The sequence below is a fragment of the Tachypleus tridentatus genome, chromosome 6, assembly GCF_004210375.1.
Source record: "Tachypleus tridentatus isolate NWPU-2018 chromosome 6, ASM421037v1, whole genome shotgun sequence".
Lineage (NCBI taxonomy): Eukaryota > Metazoa > Arthropoda > Merostomata > Xiphosura > Limulidae > Tachypleus > Tachypleus tridentatus.
In genome coordinates, this window is record NC_134830.1 from 66,965,761 (window position 1) to 66,985,820 (window position 20,060).

General features: G+C 29.3%; 1 protein-coding gene across 1 annotated transcript; it reads right to left on the reverse strand.

The window, feature by feature from the left end:
• Window positions 1-372: 372 nt before the first annotated feature.
• On the reverse strand, window positions 373-18,205 carry LOC143252720 (polypeptide N-acetylgalactosaminyltransferase 1-like). Its single transcript, XM_076505294.1, has 10 exons — window positions 17,258-18,205; window positions 16,325-16,491; window positions 15,178-15,355; window positions 12,246-12,455; window positions 11,508-11,625; window positions 9,771-9,956; window positions 8,473-8,607; window positions 6,621-6,734; window positions 1,909-2,049; window positions 373-843 (listed from the first exon to the last, which is right to left on the reverse strand). The coding sequence occupies exons 1-10, from the start codon at window positions 17,983-17,985 to the stop codon at window positions 706-708; spliced, it is 2,115 nt and encodes a 704-aa protein (XP_076361409.1). The 5' UTR covers window positions 17,986-18,205; the 3' UTR covers window positions 373-705.
• Between the last annotated feature and the right edge of the window lie 1,855 nt (window positions 18,206-20,060).

Here is a 20,060-nt window from a genome sequence, read left to right on the forward strand (position 1 = left end):
ACAGTATAGTCTTGCATCTACTGCACTTTTACCATGAGATAACTGAAGTATTTGGTAAAACAATGAATAAAAATCTACTAATAAAAAGCATCTTTTTTTTTGTTACTTTTGAGAAGTAACTTAATCTCTATAATCAATCTCTAAGTTCTGAATATGAGCCTTCTTGATATGGAGTAACAAATGCTAATAACAGATTGTTACAGATATTATCAAAGGGAAACTTGAACAGGTCATATTACCAAGAGAGCTGAGGATGTTTCTTGCAGCTAAAATTTCTAACCTGAAGTCAGTTTAAGATAACCTAGGTAGTATCCAATTGTTTTGGTGGTATTGTGTGTATTCAAGGAACAGAAACATAACTCAGCAGAAGTTGATAAAAAATTAATGAACATTTAATTTGTTTTGCTTCTCTTATTACATGTACAACAAAATGAGAAGGTGCAGTATTACTTATAAAACAATAAATAAATGACTTTATGGGGTGTTAATGAATAAGTGCAAAATACTTGTTATCACACATTACATATATCAAAACTATAGAAATTGCCACTGTTCACATGCAAAAAGTGAAGTACAGGATGGAGGCACATTTGTTATACACCATAAAAGATAGTAGAAAAACTTTAAAAAATAATATTAAAGTTTTATTGTTACCGAAACATAAATTATGATCATCAGAAACTGGCATTTTGCCTGTATCCATTGTTACACATTGACATAATTCTGAAACTGCCACATCTGCATGTCAGTCTCCTTACATTCTGTCACATAAACATCCTCATCTGCTTTACTACCAGCAACATCCAAACACTTACCTGTTCCTTTATGAATAATTGCTCCACCCTGAAAGTTGTAACAAAAAACAACAGTTATACTGTAACTGTAAAATTACTGTGAATAAAAGGGAAATGTATAACAATTAATAAATAACTTATAACTTTAAGTTTCTTTCTGACATTTTGAATTAATGTTTCTAAATGAAAATATCTTAATAAAAGAATTAATCTAATTTTTATTACGTAAATTAAACAATTTAGATGCGACTAATCCTTAATCATGGACAATTCACAAACCTAATTCTGAAGTCTTTTGCATAAAATAGACAGTTTATAACAAAACATTTGAATATGAAATTCTAAAGAAAATTTAATCCCTAAATATTAAGATGGAAATTAAACCAGTCAAAACTGCACTAATCCTGAGTATTTCTGAATGACCTACATATTCGTTTACTAATAAAGCAGAAAACAACATTTCAACCTGAATATGACCTAGAAAGGTCAAAATGTTGTTCTCTGCTTATTAGTAAAAGTGTCATTAGATATACCAGCCATCCTGAGAGAAATTTTTACTTCAAGTGGGTTTCTCATCCTCAAGAAATTACGTTCTATAGGAAAAGTATTCTTTGATATTTCTGTACAAACTAAACACTATACAGTGAAGCTGGTTTTGAATATTTTCACATAAACTAAATAACACACACCAGAAGTAATCTAAACTAAGCTACACATTCAACCCATTCATCCAAGAACTCTGTTCAACATTGTACTTTCAAATCACTTTAAAACCTCAACTAAAAGACAAAAATAAATGTCTCCATCTATAAGATAGTCTGTTTATCAGCATGCTGCCACTAAAGTCTAATTATGCTAAGTCACTTGTGAATTTATTACGATATTGTAATGTAGAATTGTTGGTTCTATAACATCCAAACTATTAATATTGGTGGTACTATTTTTGTATATTGAATAATTCACAACATTTACTATGCATTTACTATTCCACTAATTTAGAAATTATTAGTAAAGTATTTACAAATGAACAGGCTGTTGAAATTAATCAAAGTACCAAATCTTTACAAAACAACTTAAAATCCACATTTTTTCACTACTTTTAAAGAAATATTACTTTTGTATGATGCCACTCCTGACCTTCACCTCTACCATGACACTTCACCATCATGACTTTCTGTTTCTGAGAGGTAAAAGATGTCACATCTGCACAGTTTTTCTCATCTCTAAGTTCATTTTTTGCAGAGAGTGAAAACAGCTACACATGCCAAATTAGATAATAACTATATCATGAAATAAATAAACCATTTCAAAATGTCTTAAAAATGCATATATTAAACAATTCTTGATTACATGACTGATTTATTATTTGAAATATAAAAATAAAACTGATGAAATGAGTCATTTACTACATTTACATAATTACTTACTAGAAGATATACAGCTAACAAAGCTTTGTGTCATATTTCTTCCTAAGCTACATACTTGTACATTTTATCTCAACACCTTCAAAGCACATTTACGTTTGGTGATTAACTATAAACTCTTAATTATTTAATTATTAATTTGATCTAGTAATTAATTTTAATTATTATATGTAGTAGTAAATACTAAACAGAGTTCTTGCTGGCATTATTTACAAGTAAATTTTTCTTACTTTATGCTGCTTGGAAACATGATATTATTTTACATGTAAAACTTTCTTACTCTATATTAAATATAACAATTTTGACAGCATCAGGTGTTCTAAATAAAATCCTAGGACTGTAAGTTTAACTGTATATACATCTAGAAATGTGATTAATCTCACAATACTTTCAGGTTAAACTGTTTCCCCCAAAAGTGAATAAGATAGGTTCACTATATAATATAAGATTGAATCAGGAAATATTGTAAAGTAATTCTGAATTTCTCTAAAACTAACAAAATCTCTACAAAGAAAGATTGTAAATAAATGTAAACACAAAGGTAAATTAACTTTCATTTCCAACACAAAACAACATTTATATTGTTTAAATACAAACAACAATCACTTTTACTGGAAAGAAATTTCCAAGCTGTCTGTTCTCTCAAGTTTGTTCCAAACAATTTTATGTGAATATTTGTATATCCAATCTGGGAAAAGATCATGTTATGTACTTAAAACTAAACAACTTCCCAGAGTTACTAGTACCATCCTAATGTGGTTACATGATATATCAAAATTACAACTAACCTACCAATGGAGAAAACTGCAAATATTGCATCATACTGAGCAGTATTATATTTTAAACTGCTACTACTATATTCTTCTAAAGCACTGATAATAAAAAATTATTTAATATCACTAACTTTATAAGTAATACACATAGAGACCCAAAAAAAGTATTTAGTGAGATTAATTCCAATATTGACTGTTTTTTGTTTTGTATTTTTTCTGTACTACAGGAACCTTGTGACCAACAAAACATTTGTTCAATAAGCAATTAATTGGCTAAAATGTGAAGTTAAACAGTAGTTCTAGAGTTAAGAACTGTATTTACTACTGCATTTTAATTATAATTTGCCAACAAATACAGTGTTTAATAGCATTTCACTTAATGATTAAACTCCTTAAATAACAAAACAGAAAACTTTTTTCAATGATTTAAAATTACACTATATGTAATGCAAACCTAAAGTGATTAAAAAATTAAAGTTCAACAGCAAACACATTTAAAAACTAAATATGTGATATAGATCTCTGCATATGAGCAAAGGAAAGAATTGTGTAAATTTAAAAGAGGAAGCTTTAACTACAATAGAATACAGAACTTGTGCAACACTAAATTGAAAGGCACCACTACTTTAAAAACTGCTAACAATGGGTCTTACTGTACGTTTTGGACATAGTTACAAGAGAGGCTGCTGATCTAACCTCCATATGGTTGTGTCTTGTTTGAATTGGTGACATCATGTTTATGTGTGAACTGAGCTTTATGTCTAATTTTTGACTAACTTCCTTAATACGAACTATTCACATTTTTGAAGTACTTGAAGTTTTAACTCAGTGTTTAACAAACCCAGACACTCATGTTTAAGATAGCTTAGTCAACTTAATTGCTTAGTAAATTGTAAAAATGAAAGTTATGCCATGTAATATTAAGGTAAAGTGATAGAAAGCAAGCTACATATGTTATAAAATAGACACAATTTAGGATTTTTTGAACCATGATTAAAGAGAAGAGAGGTGAATATGTAATAACTGAAGCTAAATTATTTGAATTAAATTTAAAATTACCTAAGAATACTTCCAGGTCAATACAGAGTATTCACAAAAAACCTCATTGGCAGAGGTTTTATAAATTTAAGACTGAAAAACAAATTGACATTAAATAACAAACTTAATACTCTTATAAGAAACAGAAAATCATTAATATATTTATATTGCAAATCTGTAAGTTTGTATTGAATGAAACAGAGTCAATTGATCACTCATCCAAGAATTATTTTATTAAAATACACCAATAGAATAAATTAAGTTCCAAATTTTGTTTTTCTGTTAGTAGTCACTCATAAATTAAAAAAGATTTGTTTTTTATTAAAAAGTTTTTAAAAAATTAAAATTTATTATTACATCATAAAAGACACATTTATAACTGAAGTTTCTAGTAAACTGGCGTCCTATAATTTTGATTCTAAGACTAGTTTGAACTATTAAGAGACAAGCTAACTTCTTGCTATTTAAAACAAAAAACATTGTGGTTGCTAAAACAAATAAAGAGAGTCAGATTGTCATTTTGGGTGAAAGTAATTATGATGATAATAAGGATAAGTTTATATACTGAGATAAAGACCCAACTATCATATTTCACAGTTAAGAGTTACAAAAAGTGGTATTACGTTAATTCTTTTCATAATTAATAAAAGTGTCTTATTATCTCCTCATTTTATTTTAGCTCAGTTTTATGATTTTCTGAATGTTCATAAAACTGGTAGATGATACAGGTTCATATTTTTATTTGATTAGTAAACTTAGTAAGGACACACACACACATATATATATATATACACACACACATACATATAATATAAAATTCCTTGGCTTCTGTAAGTAAAATTAAAAAAGTTAATTTAGAATTCAGAAGTTCAAATCACATTCTTTGTAGTTTTATTTATTAAGTTCTGTTTTGAAAATATCCTATTAGCTAGCTTCAATTTCTTCATCATTTGAAGTATTACAATATAAATTTAATATGTTGGTGTGCAATTAATGTGTATTTTAAAGTACTAAATAACTCTAAAAGGCAGATCAAGGGCTAAACTATGGCATTTCATCTGTCATCACCACCTTCTTTGTTAGGTGTCTGAATTTGATATTAAACTTTAGCTGTGAATACTATTTTGGTTAAAACAATTATATGGTTTCGACACATGAATCATGTTTCACATGTGGTGGCACAGCAAAATCACATTAACATATTTCAAAAAAGTAGTAATTCAATCAACTCTATATCTCAGTGTTCACTTTAGAACTAGAACAGAATGATCATATGAATTGTTTATATGTCTGTGTATAGGAAACCTTAATCTCTTGTCCCAAAATAAACCTTCTTTCTCTACTTCTATGTTTGGAGCTAAAAAACTTGTACTCACCATAATTTATTGTCAGAGTTAATTCTTTTAATATGATGCTATTGATAGAGGTTTTAATTTAAATATTATAGGTAGAAGTTACAATAAGTATTGAAATTAATTAAAATGTCTTAACATATTGCATTCAAAGCAAAAAATAATTCTAATAGTAAACAAAATGCTTACCATATGTTCAGTTTGTTTCCACAGATTGGAAATAATTTTAACAAGCACACAAATAGTTCAGTAACGTTTTCTTCCTGTTTTACATTTAGTAAATTAAAATATGACATACAAGAAGACAGATGTGTTATTTATAATATTCCATAAAACTGTGGTTTAGTCTTTATTGGACAGACATGTGGGATCTATTTATGTTAAAGAACATAAAACTGTCAGAAATGCCACATACTGATGAGTGTGAATTAGCTAAATATGTGGAAACTTTGACTCATTTTATCAATTGGGAAAATATTAAAGTTATTAATCAGATTGGTTATAAAGACGAAATTAAATATTAGAGAGAAAAATATATATATAAGCTAGATCTTATTATTTATTTATTTCTCCTGTTAATAATGGAGTAGAACACTGTTGAAACATTTATAGTTATTCAGAGACCATGGTATCTTTTTAATAAATTATTATAATGATGCAGTGTCTTTTCATATTTAGTTATAGAAAGCTTTACCTTAATTCAATTCTGTATCTCATTCCTAAAACGATTTTCTTCATTATGCCAAACAAAATCAAAGATTTACCAGTGCAACTCCATCCTTCACACAACCTTCAACCTGACGATTTTTAAGTACAATAATCTTATACAAAATTTTTTATTGTGTATGTTACAATCTATAAAAAATCAAAGAGAAGTATATATATATATATTTACTAATTAACCTTAACACATACTACCTGGTTTTAAAGATAGAAAATTCAGTGCTGGCATTCTAGGTTTGAATGATGTTTTAATTACTAGTATTTTATAATTGCCTGGTTCATTAGAAGTATTACATCCTTGTTGACTACATTTTCACCTCCATAAAACCAGTTTTCAAAAAACATAAATAGTGAAATTAATTATACTTATGTGGTTTGTTTTTAATTTATTGTATATAATACTGATACTATACATTTTGAATATTCTTTTAACCTAAATTGAAACTCTAGAATTCTCAAATTACTTGTTAGGTACTTCTTGATGATCCTTAAACTTAATATAAGATTTATTTTTACCTGGTTCATCACAAATGCTGTCTGGGTGTTACAGTAGAAAAGTCCTAAAGGTTCTGACTTGTCTTCGTTTCGGTTCAATTTATCCAAACAGAGGTTAGTGGTAGGGTTACGTACCTAACATTATACAAAAGATTCTTATATTCAAGATTTCAAAATTTTTGAAATTATTTTATTATAATGAAGACAAAAATAATTTAATCAGACAGAAATTCAATTCCACATTAACCTGACTATTAAAAACATATTTGTAATTCACATTGACTTGTCTGGAAATACTCACCCTAATGTAAACAACAGCTAAACATTATTTTCACTAACTTTAAAATTCAAAACAAAGATATTTTCATAAATATAAATCATACTTACAACTATAAACATGTTACTGGTGAAAAAGTCAAACACAAAAGAATAGCTGTCTATTTAGCTCTATCTACAGTGTTATTCTTTTTTTGTTTTTGAAAACTCAGAAACAATCTCCTTGTGAAGCATATTTTTCTTCATTTATTTCAAAACACATGTTCTACGAAATACTTACAAAACCCATACACTGTATTCCTACTGCTACAATATTATAATGTATAATTATATTCAACATAATATTTTCACTTACAATTTTTATCTCTTAGTTCATTAATTACAAAATCATAACAATGCTAAATATTTTGTGATGGTTTGTTGTAGATATATTAAATAAAATATTAATTTATAAATTGAAATATATATTTCATTAATATATTTCAAAGCATTCAATTATATGCCCTGTGAAGTAGCAGTTCACATATCTTTGGCCATCAGTTATTCAATTCAGTTAGAAAGATATTTATCTGATATGTTTACTTTAAACATGCAGTTTATTGTGTATCAATTATAGCTAACATTACCAATTTCAATCTCACAATACCACTGACTCACTTGTCATTTAAACAACACATTATGTGGTTAGCTATAACAATTCCAAAAACTTTATTATTTATAGAGTGAAATACAAGTTTTCTTAATGATTTATGGTATTATTAAAATTTTAAGTTCATTATTAGTTCATTTAATAAACCTACATGGTCCTTCTCATTATGATGCTTAATTCATTATACTTAATATGCTATACATTTTAATTTCGATTTTGACATCAGTTAAAAACTATATCATAGGCACTGGATTATATAAATTGATAGAACTAGCTAAATATTTTTCACCTGAAATTATGAAATTATATCAGTAAAATCATTCACTGAATAAAATTTGTATGCCACAAATGAGTTTTAACAAACACCAATTTTGTAGTTGTGTTACTGGAAGTAAAAATCCCTAACTTAAATAAAAAAACTTCAAATCAAACAAACAAGAGTTTGTGTCTTTAGAAAAAATTAAACAGATCAGGTGATTACTATGCAACATTTTCAGTTTCTTTCATACTGACTTGGAAGTTTTCATTATTAGGTTTACAGTTATCAATTACAAAATTTATCCACTACTCAAAGAACAGGATTTAAATTATTTTCAAAAAATATTAAACTAGTCAATTTTTAAATCTCTGAAATACAATGCAGCTAAATAATGATAAAAAGTACAAAAATACTTCAGCTTCTATCATCAAATATTTTAAATTTGATTTAAGCAACTTAACTCATAAAGATAATTTTTTGTTGAGAAATAAATATTTTATTGTACTAAATTATTCAACAAAGTTCAGGAGTGCAATCAACAAAATGATATCTTAAACTGCACACTAATAAAAATTCCAGTAACATTTTTCACATACACACATTTACACTATTCAGTTTCACTAAATACAAACATGTATGTAACATTTTTCTCTGAGAAAATCTCAAACACAATAAACATAAAAACTTACTCTCCCAAAGGCAAAAACATTTTCATCTACTACAAATTTTTGTGGATAAACATTCTTCAAGTACCACCCAAAATCTTTGCATTTCAATTTGTCTCGTAGCTCAAGCCGCTTTGTTATGTCATCAAAGTCAATGCTCTGAAAAATAAACACGTTTCTACAAAAACTTTATTCCTATTCTTCACCTTTTCACAGATAATTAAAGAAAGCCAAACTGAAAGTTGTCAGTGGTTACTATATTAAAACCTAGAACACTTATCAGGAAACTGTATAAATGTTCTTTTGCATTTCATTTATTTCATTCCAAGTTTATTAATTGCTTTTATTCCATTTCTACCCTTGTATTTCTTACTTCCACTTTCAACCCTGTTAGTGTACTATCAAGTCACTTATGTTTTGTTGCATTGTGTTCTTTTCTGTACCATATCAAGAAAATGTTCCATCTGGAGGCAAATGTAAAATTGTGTTGGTCTCTTTTTTCTTTAGGAGCTAGTGGTTGTATTTCTTAGAAATATAATTATTATTATGTTTATTTCTATCCTCCAGTGTACAATTCAGCACCTTCACTCAGAATAAAATTATTTAAGAACTTCAAATATTTTCCTGAAAAAAAAACAATTCAGTTGGGTATCTTCTTCCTGCTCACTTTGTGTCAGAATACTAAATTTCCACAAAAATCATTTCTGTGAAAACAGTATATTAGCAAGATTAAAAACATTCATACCAATGGGTTACAACCAGCTGAACTTTTACCTAGTGTTCGTATATAACTAGTTTATACATGGTGATATATTTTATCACAAAATTAAAGGCACAGCAATATTAACTTATGCATGTGTCTCAGAAACAGCTCCTTTTGTGACAGGAAAACAATTTTTGATGTCTTTAGTTCATTTACAAACTTTCCCAGACATATGTCATAATAATCTTATACATTTTACACAAGAAATAAATGGATTCCTTACAAAAATTCACATATATAAATAATCTTGGCCATCCTAAGTTTACCTGGTCCTTGAAGTAATGTCACACTTTGTTAAAGATTTTTTTTTTAGAATTTTGATTTATTTAATTCATATTTTTGTCACTGCAAACTAAAACAAAAGTATGGCTCTCAACTAGGCCTACAAATCATGCTTTAAATCACATGATAATAATGATTTTTTTAATGTAATAAACTACTTTAAATGCTTATATACTAACAACAGTTATTCACTACAATTCTTACACAGAAATAACAGCTTATAAGAGATACTATAAATTTTAACTTATAATAGGAAGCTACAAATGTTTAAGTATACCTTTAAATCTTCCCTATACATGTAAAAATATTTCTTGTATTTATCCATCCACACTTCTACAGTTCTCACAGTGTTGATTCCATGGGTATCTTTATTCCCAGGGAAAGAGTATGGATGAAAGCTTCGGAAGATATGACCCACGTGAGAACAAGGAATAATTTCTAAAGAACCACCACACATCCACACCTATGTACATGAAAATTTAGAGTTACAAATAATTATATTTATGCTAAAAAACATTTATACACAGAAATAAACATTTTATTTATATGGCCAATAAAATATTGGGCAGAACTTCAATGATACTAACATTTTTTTCTGACATGCTATAACATAATGTTTTCAATTTTTTAGATATAGTTATAACAATATAAGATTGAATTATAATATTAGTTACTCTTTAAAATTAAGCTAATTAATACTCTTCAGAAAACTGCCAATAATTTACATACAAACTGATAGCAACATAATTAATATGAATCATAAAACTATTCAAAACATCTTAGGGAGCAAATATTTATACAATTCAAAAACAAAGAATTTATTAAAATTTTTACACATTTTTTCAGTATCAACAAAATTGTAAATATTTTGAAAATAACTTTTATATTCTGATTAAGACATTCATACTAGTATTTTTTAAAAAACAATTATTCATAATGAAAACATTTACTGTTTCAAACCAAATGTTAAAGTTTATTTCTCTTGTTATTAATGTTAGTTTATTACTTTCAATTACCTTTTCATATAAAAAGATGGCTTTGGTATTCAAATTAAAACAACAGGTGCTAGCTGTAAATGCAATGCATAACAACAGAGAGTTGTGTACTTCACACTGGGATGGTTTTGAATAAGGGATCATTGAGTCAAAGTAATTACTACAAACAATATAAAGTAATGGTATAACAGCATGTATTACAAATAAACTAATGACTTTGTTTGGCATTTCATAGGTAGTTTGATGCCATCATACATTTATCACTTTGTTTCTGGAAAGGGTATGTAGTATTCATACACTCAGATAATAAAGATGCATTCAGATCCAAATTTAGAATTTCCAAGATGGGGATGGGCATATCTTGTACTTGATGGTACTAAGAAACTGAAGGAATATTTATTAATCTGGGACACCAGGGCCATTAGAAAGAACTGCAACATTTGTACCTTAGCTGTGGTAAGAAAAGTGCAACTTCCTATATATGTTGTGAATACATGAACACAAAAGTCAATGGGAAAAGCTGACCACATGCCCCAGACTAAAGTATGCAACATCACGAAAGAGATCAAACTGGAAAAGCAATAAAAGTTGCATGCACACAAACTGCTTCCTCTCAAACATCACATATCTCAAGCAGCTAGAGAATGAAAGGGATATTCATGCTATTTTATAAAGACATACAGACCATATATAACATTCATGCATTACAGAGTAATTAGGCTGTATACAAGGTGGATTATGAAAGCCAACAAAAAAAGAAGTGTGTGATTTGGTCATCATAACCAATGGAAACTACAGGCTGTTGTCAAGATGCATGGCCATCAGACAGAGCATGACTAAATGTGAAAAAATTGATTGTAACAACAAAGCTAAGCTTCAAAATAATTTTAGTATAATGCAGTATTTACAAGTACATATAAATGTTCAAAATAGATATTACCCCATAAATTATATTTTGGTAGACTAAAAATATTTTGCATGCACTTTCTATTTCTAAATTATTATTTTATACAACTTACTCTGAATGACATTTCTAAATTTTCCCCACCCCAAATATCCATTTTGTCATCATAGCTTCCAATTTCCCAAAAATAGTTGAGTTCAATAGCAAAGAGGCCACCTGCCATTGTTGGACTTCTGCAAAATATTAAATTATTTTATGTGTTTAATAACTAACTAAGGTTGCTCAATTTCAATTCTACAAGCACTATAGTTTAAATATAATCTTTCTTAAAACCTTGAAAACCAATTTCATGAAAGGTAATTACATGAGTTCAAAGTTTTCCCTCAATTTTCTTAAACTAAATTAGAAATATTCGACATTCATGCAAGCATTTTATAATAAAAATTAAACTTTTCCAAATAATTGGCAATAAATAAAAACTCTAATGTGCACTGTATTCCACTACAAAACCAAGTTTCAAGGTAACCATAAGTCCTTACTTACATTACATTTTAACATTTTGAACAATTTAAATTAGGCAGTGAATCTTTAAAACATACATATTTCATTATCATCTAAGAACATTTTCTATAATAGATATAAAAACCAACAAAATGTTTCTTTTTATTATAGAAATATTCTATATTTTAGGGAAATATTATTAAACAACAGAACAAATTTTAAGCAAAAATAGTGAAATACAGTTCAAACCAACAGCATCTAAATTCTTGAACAACTGTTGTAACACTTGTAATAAACAAATGCTATTCTATAATCTACACGTGCATAACAAAATACACATTAAACATTTTACCTTGTAGCAGCCACAGCATTTTCCTTACGTTCTTTTTCCCACTCAGGGATTTCTATCCAGGTAAAATGACCACTCCATGTGAAGCCACCAATCTGGAAATAATCTCCACTAATGCTAGAATACTCTAAAGTTTTATCATCAATCACATCAATTATGGGACAAAGCACCACTTTTCTATTTTCTTTTATCCTCTGAAGCAATGGTTTAAGCCTGATCGAAAAATAAAGAGAAAATATTTCAATTCACTCTTAAGTTGTTCAATTTCTTATGAATAATAGGAGAGAATATTGTTTTGTTGAATAATTATAATGCTCATATTACTTTAGAAACATTTCTTCTCAATGTTTCTTGCAAGGTTTTCACAAAAGCTTAATCATATAGTCTGTTAACTGTTACTAAAACAATGAAAAATTGTCCAAAAGTTTCTCTGAGAACTCATTGCTTTGTACTACCCTTTTACAATGTATAAAAAATTAATAAATTGCTTTTTTACAAACAGAATTAAAAATGTAATTCATATATCTGTATAACATAGTGATCACAAATATGGGCCTGGCTGCAATAGTAATGTCTCTCAGTTACTTCTTTGTGTGTACAATGTATATGGAAAGGGTATTTTATATCACTATGTAATCTATTTGTTAAAAATCATATTACTATGCATGACTGGATGTGTTTGTCTTTCTATATTTACATGTACACATAAAATGATGCAAATAATCTTTGTATGTTTGAACAAACTTAGTGAAAATGCATAATTTCAATCATGGTAAACTATAAAACAAACAGGGTGAGGCACAAAAAAAAAAAGTGTGAAAGTACTTAAACACAGTGTAAATACAAAGAACAAGTAATTTGCTTTTCACAAGTGTTCAAAGTGATCACTGTAATCTAGACATAGCCAACATATATAAACAAATTAGATGTTGAGTGTTTTCTTTTTAACTTTGATACACCAAAAACGTTTATAATAAATGTTAAACACTCTTTAGTATTACCCACTTACCTCAACAAAATGTTAAGGTTCTGTAGTTATAATCATTTAACAATATATATTGAGAAAACGAAAGACAAAAACAAACATACTACACATAACTACTGAAAGCATCAAACAAAATTATAGATGAACCTTTTACAGAAAAATTTAAATTTTACGACTTTCTAAATCTCTAGCACACTCACAAGCATGTGGTAGAATACGAGTCTATATATTGTCATCATTGATATTACCCAAGAACTGTAATGAAGTTCCATGTCAGTATGATTACATTTTGAACTAAACACACCACACACTTTGACAAAGTTCATTGTGTTTTATTTGAAGTACTTCACCTAGGGAAGAATGGAGGTTGACTAATAGAGACAATGTGATGAAAAAACACTTTATGATTTGACACAGAATCCACTTTAAGAATAAAATAAGTATGTGAAAATAACTCCCAAAGAAGATAGTTAATTCTTGAAATAAAAAGAGATAAGTGAAACTGTGCTGCCATCCCCATACACTCAGTGTCAGGTGCCTTAAATAATGTTCTACATCACTTGTGCCCCTCTACTAATCCACATAGTGTAGCTGGAAACTACACTGGTAGCTCTTTTAAGCACTGAGTAATTAACACTTTCTGGGAAGTGATTTTAACCTTCCATTGACTCTGTAGATTGCAGCTACTTTCTTTCTTTCTTTTATCATGTACTTGCATTAAACCTACTTTCCTTTTTTTTAAAATAAAAAATGTAGAAATTAAACAATTATTATTGTACCATTATCACATTGATTTAATTTGCACACAACAAGTAACACTAGCATGACTTTCCAAGGTGTATGTTGTCATGTACTGTTTCCTATGCCTAACCAGTTAACAATGTCAACACAACCAAGTAACTGAGAAACATTAATTAAAAGCCAGGCCCATATTTATGATCACTATACATGGCCCAGAGTTGTCAGAATCTAAAATAAAAAAAGGACACACTTTGTATAGTTGTGTAACTAGTTTGGTTTTAGTTGACACCTTGTCTAATTTTTCTGTCACTTCTTAAAACATACTTTACAGAAAGGACCCTTCCCTAATGTATGCACAGATATGCTTCCTCTGACAGCAATGCAAAAGAAGGTAGAATGCATGGATGAAAGCTTGTGAATTTTTTGTCTCATCTATCTCTGATGTTTACTTCCTTCAATAACTTACTACATGGATGGTCAAGCTTCTCACTCACTTCTTCAAACTTGTATTTTTGTAACCAGTGCTACAAATATCTGTGTTGTTTTATAGGAATACAAGTATATAAAAATTAATCTAGCAATGCTTTGAAATATTTGTTGTTTTTACAAGATGTAACATACAAAGCTTTTTCTAATAACTTTTTAAACTGCACAATTATATCTTAACTAAGAGTTTGATGACTGAGTATTCTTCTGTATGTAACGTTATAATCATTTGTTAAATGTAAATAATACAAGTCTTTTTCATTTTACACAATAATTTTTTAGGCTAATATAATTTTGAATTGATTAAATTTTTTGATGCTTGAAAGCATCATCTTGTTGAAAAGAGTGTGTTGAAAAGTCAAAGCATGTAGTTATTTATTCTCAAATCTAAATATCTCTAATTGTGTAACACAAAAAGGTATTTACATAACCTTATTTAAGATTTTACACAAGTGTCCATACAATGTTTTACAAATATCTTCCACTGGAATAAATATGACTGTTATATATTGTCTGTGTCTGTTTATTTCATAATACATAGTTAAAAGTTAGCATTATAATTAATCTGATTTGTTAAAGTTTCAGTTACCTTTGTAATTTTCTTTCATTTTTTTAAAACCAAAAACACAATCACTCACTCTCTTTCTGACTCTCTACACTTAGTATCACTAAATACTGAATGTTTTCTGTAATTACCACTTTACTTCCAAGCTTGTTACTTACCACCCAACAGTTGTTTCACAGTGTGAATCCAAGAATACCAAGACATCACCAGTAGCAACTTTGGCTCCAGCCAATCGAGCTCGGATTAAGCCAGCTCGTTTATTCAAGTGCAACAGTTTTATCTTCTTTGCTGGAAAGTTTCTTTCTATGTAGTTATCCAGCTTCCACTTCAAATGGTCTAATAAAGTAATTTCAGTTTACATTCACTTATTTGTATTAATTATTATAATCTACAATTACAAATAAGCAAGATCAATGAATGTTAGCATTTGCAGGGCCAAATTATTAAGAAAAAAAAAAAGACAGAGAGAGAAAAATTGCAATTCTATAAAGTCAAGTCAAAATTAAGTCAAAATAATAATGTTTAATGAATTATAGTAGAACAATATACAACTAACTGCAAAGGATCAGACTTGAGCCATCCACTGTTATACAAAAAAACTTTTACATGACTTAGTTCAACATTTACAAACAGTACAATACAAAATCTAGAACACAATTCCAGTCCAGGTTCTTCATAATTTACAAATCATCTAGGTGTACATAAACAAAAATGTCTTAAATGGCAGTAAAATTTGCACAAATAAGACAAGTTTCTTATTGGCCTTAGAAAAATCATTTACCCAAACACCTTATTTGATGTTCTTTCTTTCAAATCCAACCAATGTATTTTTTAAGCAAGTTTTAAATTGATCCTACACAACTACATTTGCACTGCATAAGTAAAATAAACCTTGGTGACTTTATATGACTACATGATGCTATGTATATATATTACACTTGATAAGATCCATTTTTTTGTGAAAAATCTCACACTTTAACTATGAAGTTAAGAATGATTACACATTGTCCTTCTTAATAATTTATTATATATATCATTTCAGAACAAAGAATTGAACTGCATCCAATACTAAATCAAAAGATTTTGTTTTTATTTTTCAGTTGCAATGGCAAAACATACTTTTTATTACAAATAGATGATCTTGACACAACATTTGGCATTTTTTGATTACATGAAAGTTATTTAAAATAATATCTAATAATACTAGTACTTCCATGAAATTTTGTCTTTCAGTACTTGGTAATGGAAATGAACAATAAGTTGTATTTAGTAGTTCATAAAACTATCAAGTCTATAATGACATACCTTGATCACTGAAATCATCCACTAAAATTATTTCATGAAGAAGGTGTGCTGGACTTCTGTTTAAAACACTATAAACTGTCCTTAGGAGTGGTGACCAAGCTTCATTAGTAAATATAATCACAACACTTGCTGTTGGAAGATCTTCATCATACTGAATATTCTTACACCTACATGTAATTTAATTTTACTTTAAATAATTAAATAAAATAGAAAGAAAGATTATACACACATTTACAACAGGTCTGTATGGCTGAGCACATTACTGTAATGCATTTCAATGCACATGTGCACAGACATACACAAAGTTATTAGAAACAATGTTAGATGTCTATATTCTCACCAATATGAATCCATCTGCATTTTAACTAAACTGCAATATTTTATAAATAACACTTGATCTTTCCACAGAAATGTGTATTCAGTTATAACAATACCTATCCATAAACAGAATTATATAGCTATCATAAATACCTTAAGTGCAAAATGCAGATATTTTCTAACCTTAGATATTGCACTTTTCTTATTTGTTAAGAATATATAATGGTTATGTTTGTACAGTCAATACTTTAATAACAATAATTTCATCCTTTCCTAATACGAAAATCATCCATCTCAAATATTCCATAAATCCAAGGAATTTGTAAAATATTATGAGTACCTAAAGTATTTATTATTGGTACAAGTCCTTTTAAAACTTCCTACATTCAAGTCACATTCAATGTTAAAGGTTTACATGGTTGTCAGTACTACTACTAGTAGCAACATGGGTGACTTATTTTTGTTGAAGGTTAACAGCTTAAATGAAATTCTTGCTTTCAAATGAGACAATGTGTTTTTCTGGCAATTTTTAAACCAACTTAGAACTCACCTTACCCTGAGATGTCATTATATTATTTAAATAATATTATCATTAAGTGAGAATTACACACTTACATTGGGTGTCTTGCATCTGGTAGGCTTCTATTAAGAGAAATTCTGTCACTCAGGTATATATTAAAAGCTGCTGAACGAAAGAGGTCATCAGCCAAAGTTTGTTCACTTTCATTTAGAAATACTGGTCTTCCTTGTTCCCCAAGTCCTGGTATTACTTTCATAATTCCATCATCATACACTTTTTCAACTTCTACTTTTGACTTAACATCTTCAAAGTGTTGTGGTTTTTCCACTCCATCTTCATGTATTATTTTAATATCATTCTTTTCACCACTTTTATCACTCTGCCTCGTAAGTTCTGCAGGTAATGGAGGAGGTAATACTCCCTTGAGATTAGCACTATAGTCATTATAATTTTTCTCCTTTAGAATAGGTTCCTGTATCTGCATATTAAGATCGTTAATGCTAACAGCTATTTGTGGATTCTGCCTGTTCTCTGGCTGAAAAGGATTTATTCTTACAACTTTTTGGCTTTGCTTATCATTTTTAATGGTAATAATGTCAAATGGCATTATTTGCTTCATTACTAAAGCATCCCTATATCGTTTTAATTTTGAATTTGACTCCGAGTCTGAAGAATAACCCAGTTTATATGCGTGTTTGTACCAAAGTAAAACACTTAGTGTAATAACTGCTACAAAAATAAAATTAAATAGAGTTGAGCGTCGGCGTCTGACATTCGTAAACAATCGAGTAATAATCATTTTCAACCACTCAAGTAAATCCATAAAAAAAGAGACGGTAGAGACTTGTTTAATATAAATACAAAATAAATACGTTTTAAATAGCAAAGCTTAATGTACATACACATTGATGCGACATTTTCAGATTTCACTAACTTTATAGTTTTGTCACGATTTACGAGTCACACCACACATTTAACTCTACACCTAACCGATCCTCCTACGAGTGCCTTATGATAGCAACACATTTATTTATTTACAAATCGCGCTGCCCTCTAGAGTGGTGACGATTATTGCAACATTTCACATACACTCAATTTATTTTCAAACTTTATTAATATTTTAACAATTAAATATTAAAATATTTAAAAGTATCAGGTGAGAAATAGTCTTTGCTTTTCAGAAATGTTGAACCTAATGTTTATGATTTATATTTTACATACCTTTTATAAAATAGCTATGTGACGAATTTATTGGTAAAATTCACCCTTCATTATACAAAACACATTTATTCTGCCCCCCAGTGGCTCAGCGGTATGTCTGCGGACTAACACCGCTAAAATACAGGTTTCGATATCCATGGTGGGCAGAGCACAGATAGCCCATTTTTAGCTTTGTGCTTAGTTGAACAACAACTACACGTTTATTTTAGTTAGTTTACTGTATTAAAACCAATAAAGCCATTAAGAGCATATTACTATTACAAATACCGTTCTTATTGTTTCGACTGATTTTGATCTTTAACAATGAAACTGTATTTAACCCTGTGAAGTATTTTTAGGTCATTTTATTGTTTATAGTCCTTTGAACCGTGTTCTAACTACTTATTGCGCCATTATAAATTCTAAATCAGCTGAAGAACATGGAGCTTACATAACGTTATTGACTTTCATTACCCATGCGCTGCTCGTGTGCGCGCGCCTTGCGAAACATTTTTATTATATTATAATTTATTTTATCTCAGTTAGTTAGTTATCACCATTAGATTCCATCTAGGAACATTGGGCCGCAATCGCTGAGTATTTAAGTGAGTAGGTTGTTAGCCCACTGCACCGAGTCCTCCCTAATTTAGCAGTGTAAGACTAGAGGGAAGGCAACTAGTCATCACCACCCACCGCCGACTCTTGGGCTACTCTTTTACCAACGAATAGTGGGATTGACCGTCACATTATAACGCCCCCACGGCTGGGAGGGCGAGCATGTTTGGCGCGACGCGGACGCAAACCCGCGACCCTCGGATTACGAGTCGCACGCCTTACGCGCTTGGCCATGCCAGGCCACTTATTTTATCTTATCTAACCTTAATTCGCTTAAAGATATAACATATTTTTACATTTTAGTTACTTTCATAACAACAAATAAAGAATAAATATAAAAAATAAAATAAAGTACTTACCCATGTCTTCTGCTGTCGATGACGTGGCTCGGCATGGCCAGGTGAGTTAAGGCGTTCAACTTGTAATCTGAGGGTCGCGTGTTCGCATCTCCGTCGCGCCAAACATGCTCGCCCTTTCATCCGTAAGGGCATTATAATGTGACGGTAAATCCCACTATTCGTTGGTAAAAGAATAGCCCAAGAGTTGGCGGTGAGTGGTGATGACTAGCTGCCTTCCCTCTAGTCTTACACTACTAAATTAGGGATGGCTTGCACAGATAGCCTTCGAGTAGCTTTGTGAGAAATGCAAACAACAAGCATACATTATAACGCCCACACGGCTGAAAGAGCGAGCACGTTTGGTGCGACTGGGATTCGAACCCGCGACATTAAGATTACGAATCGAACGCCTTAACCCACCTAGCCATGCTGGGCCTAGACCCTACTGTGAGAAAGGGTTAAGAGAAGGAAAACGTTTTCATTGCTTACACTGGGCAGTAAAACAATAAATATTTATTAAAATCTTTTGTGTTAAATAGATTGTTTATTATTATTAAAACAAATCTACTATTTTGTATATTTTTTCACTGTGTCTACTACAGATATCGGAACCAAGTTTGTAGCATTTATAAGTCTTCAGACTTTCTGCTGAACTTTTGCTTGAAACACATACTACTGATTATATGTTCAACTCGCAATCTAAGGGTTGAGGTCCATTATTCTCTCACCAAACATACTAGTCTTT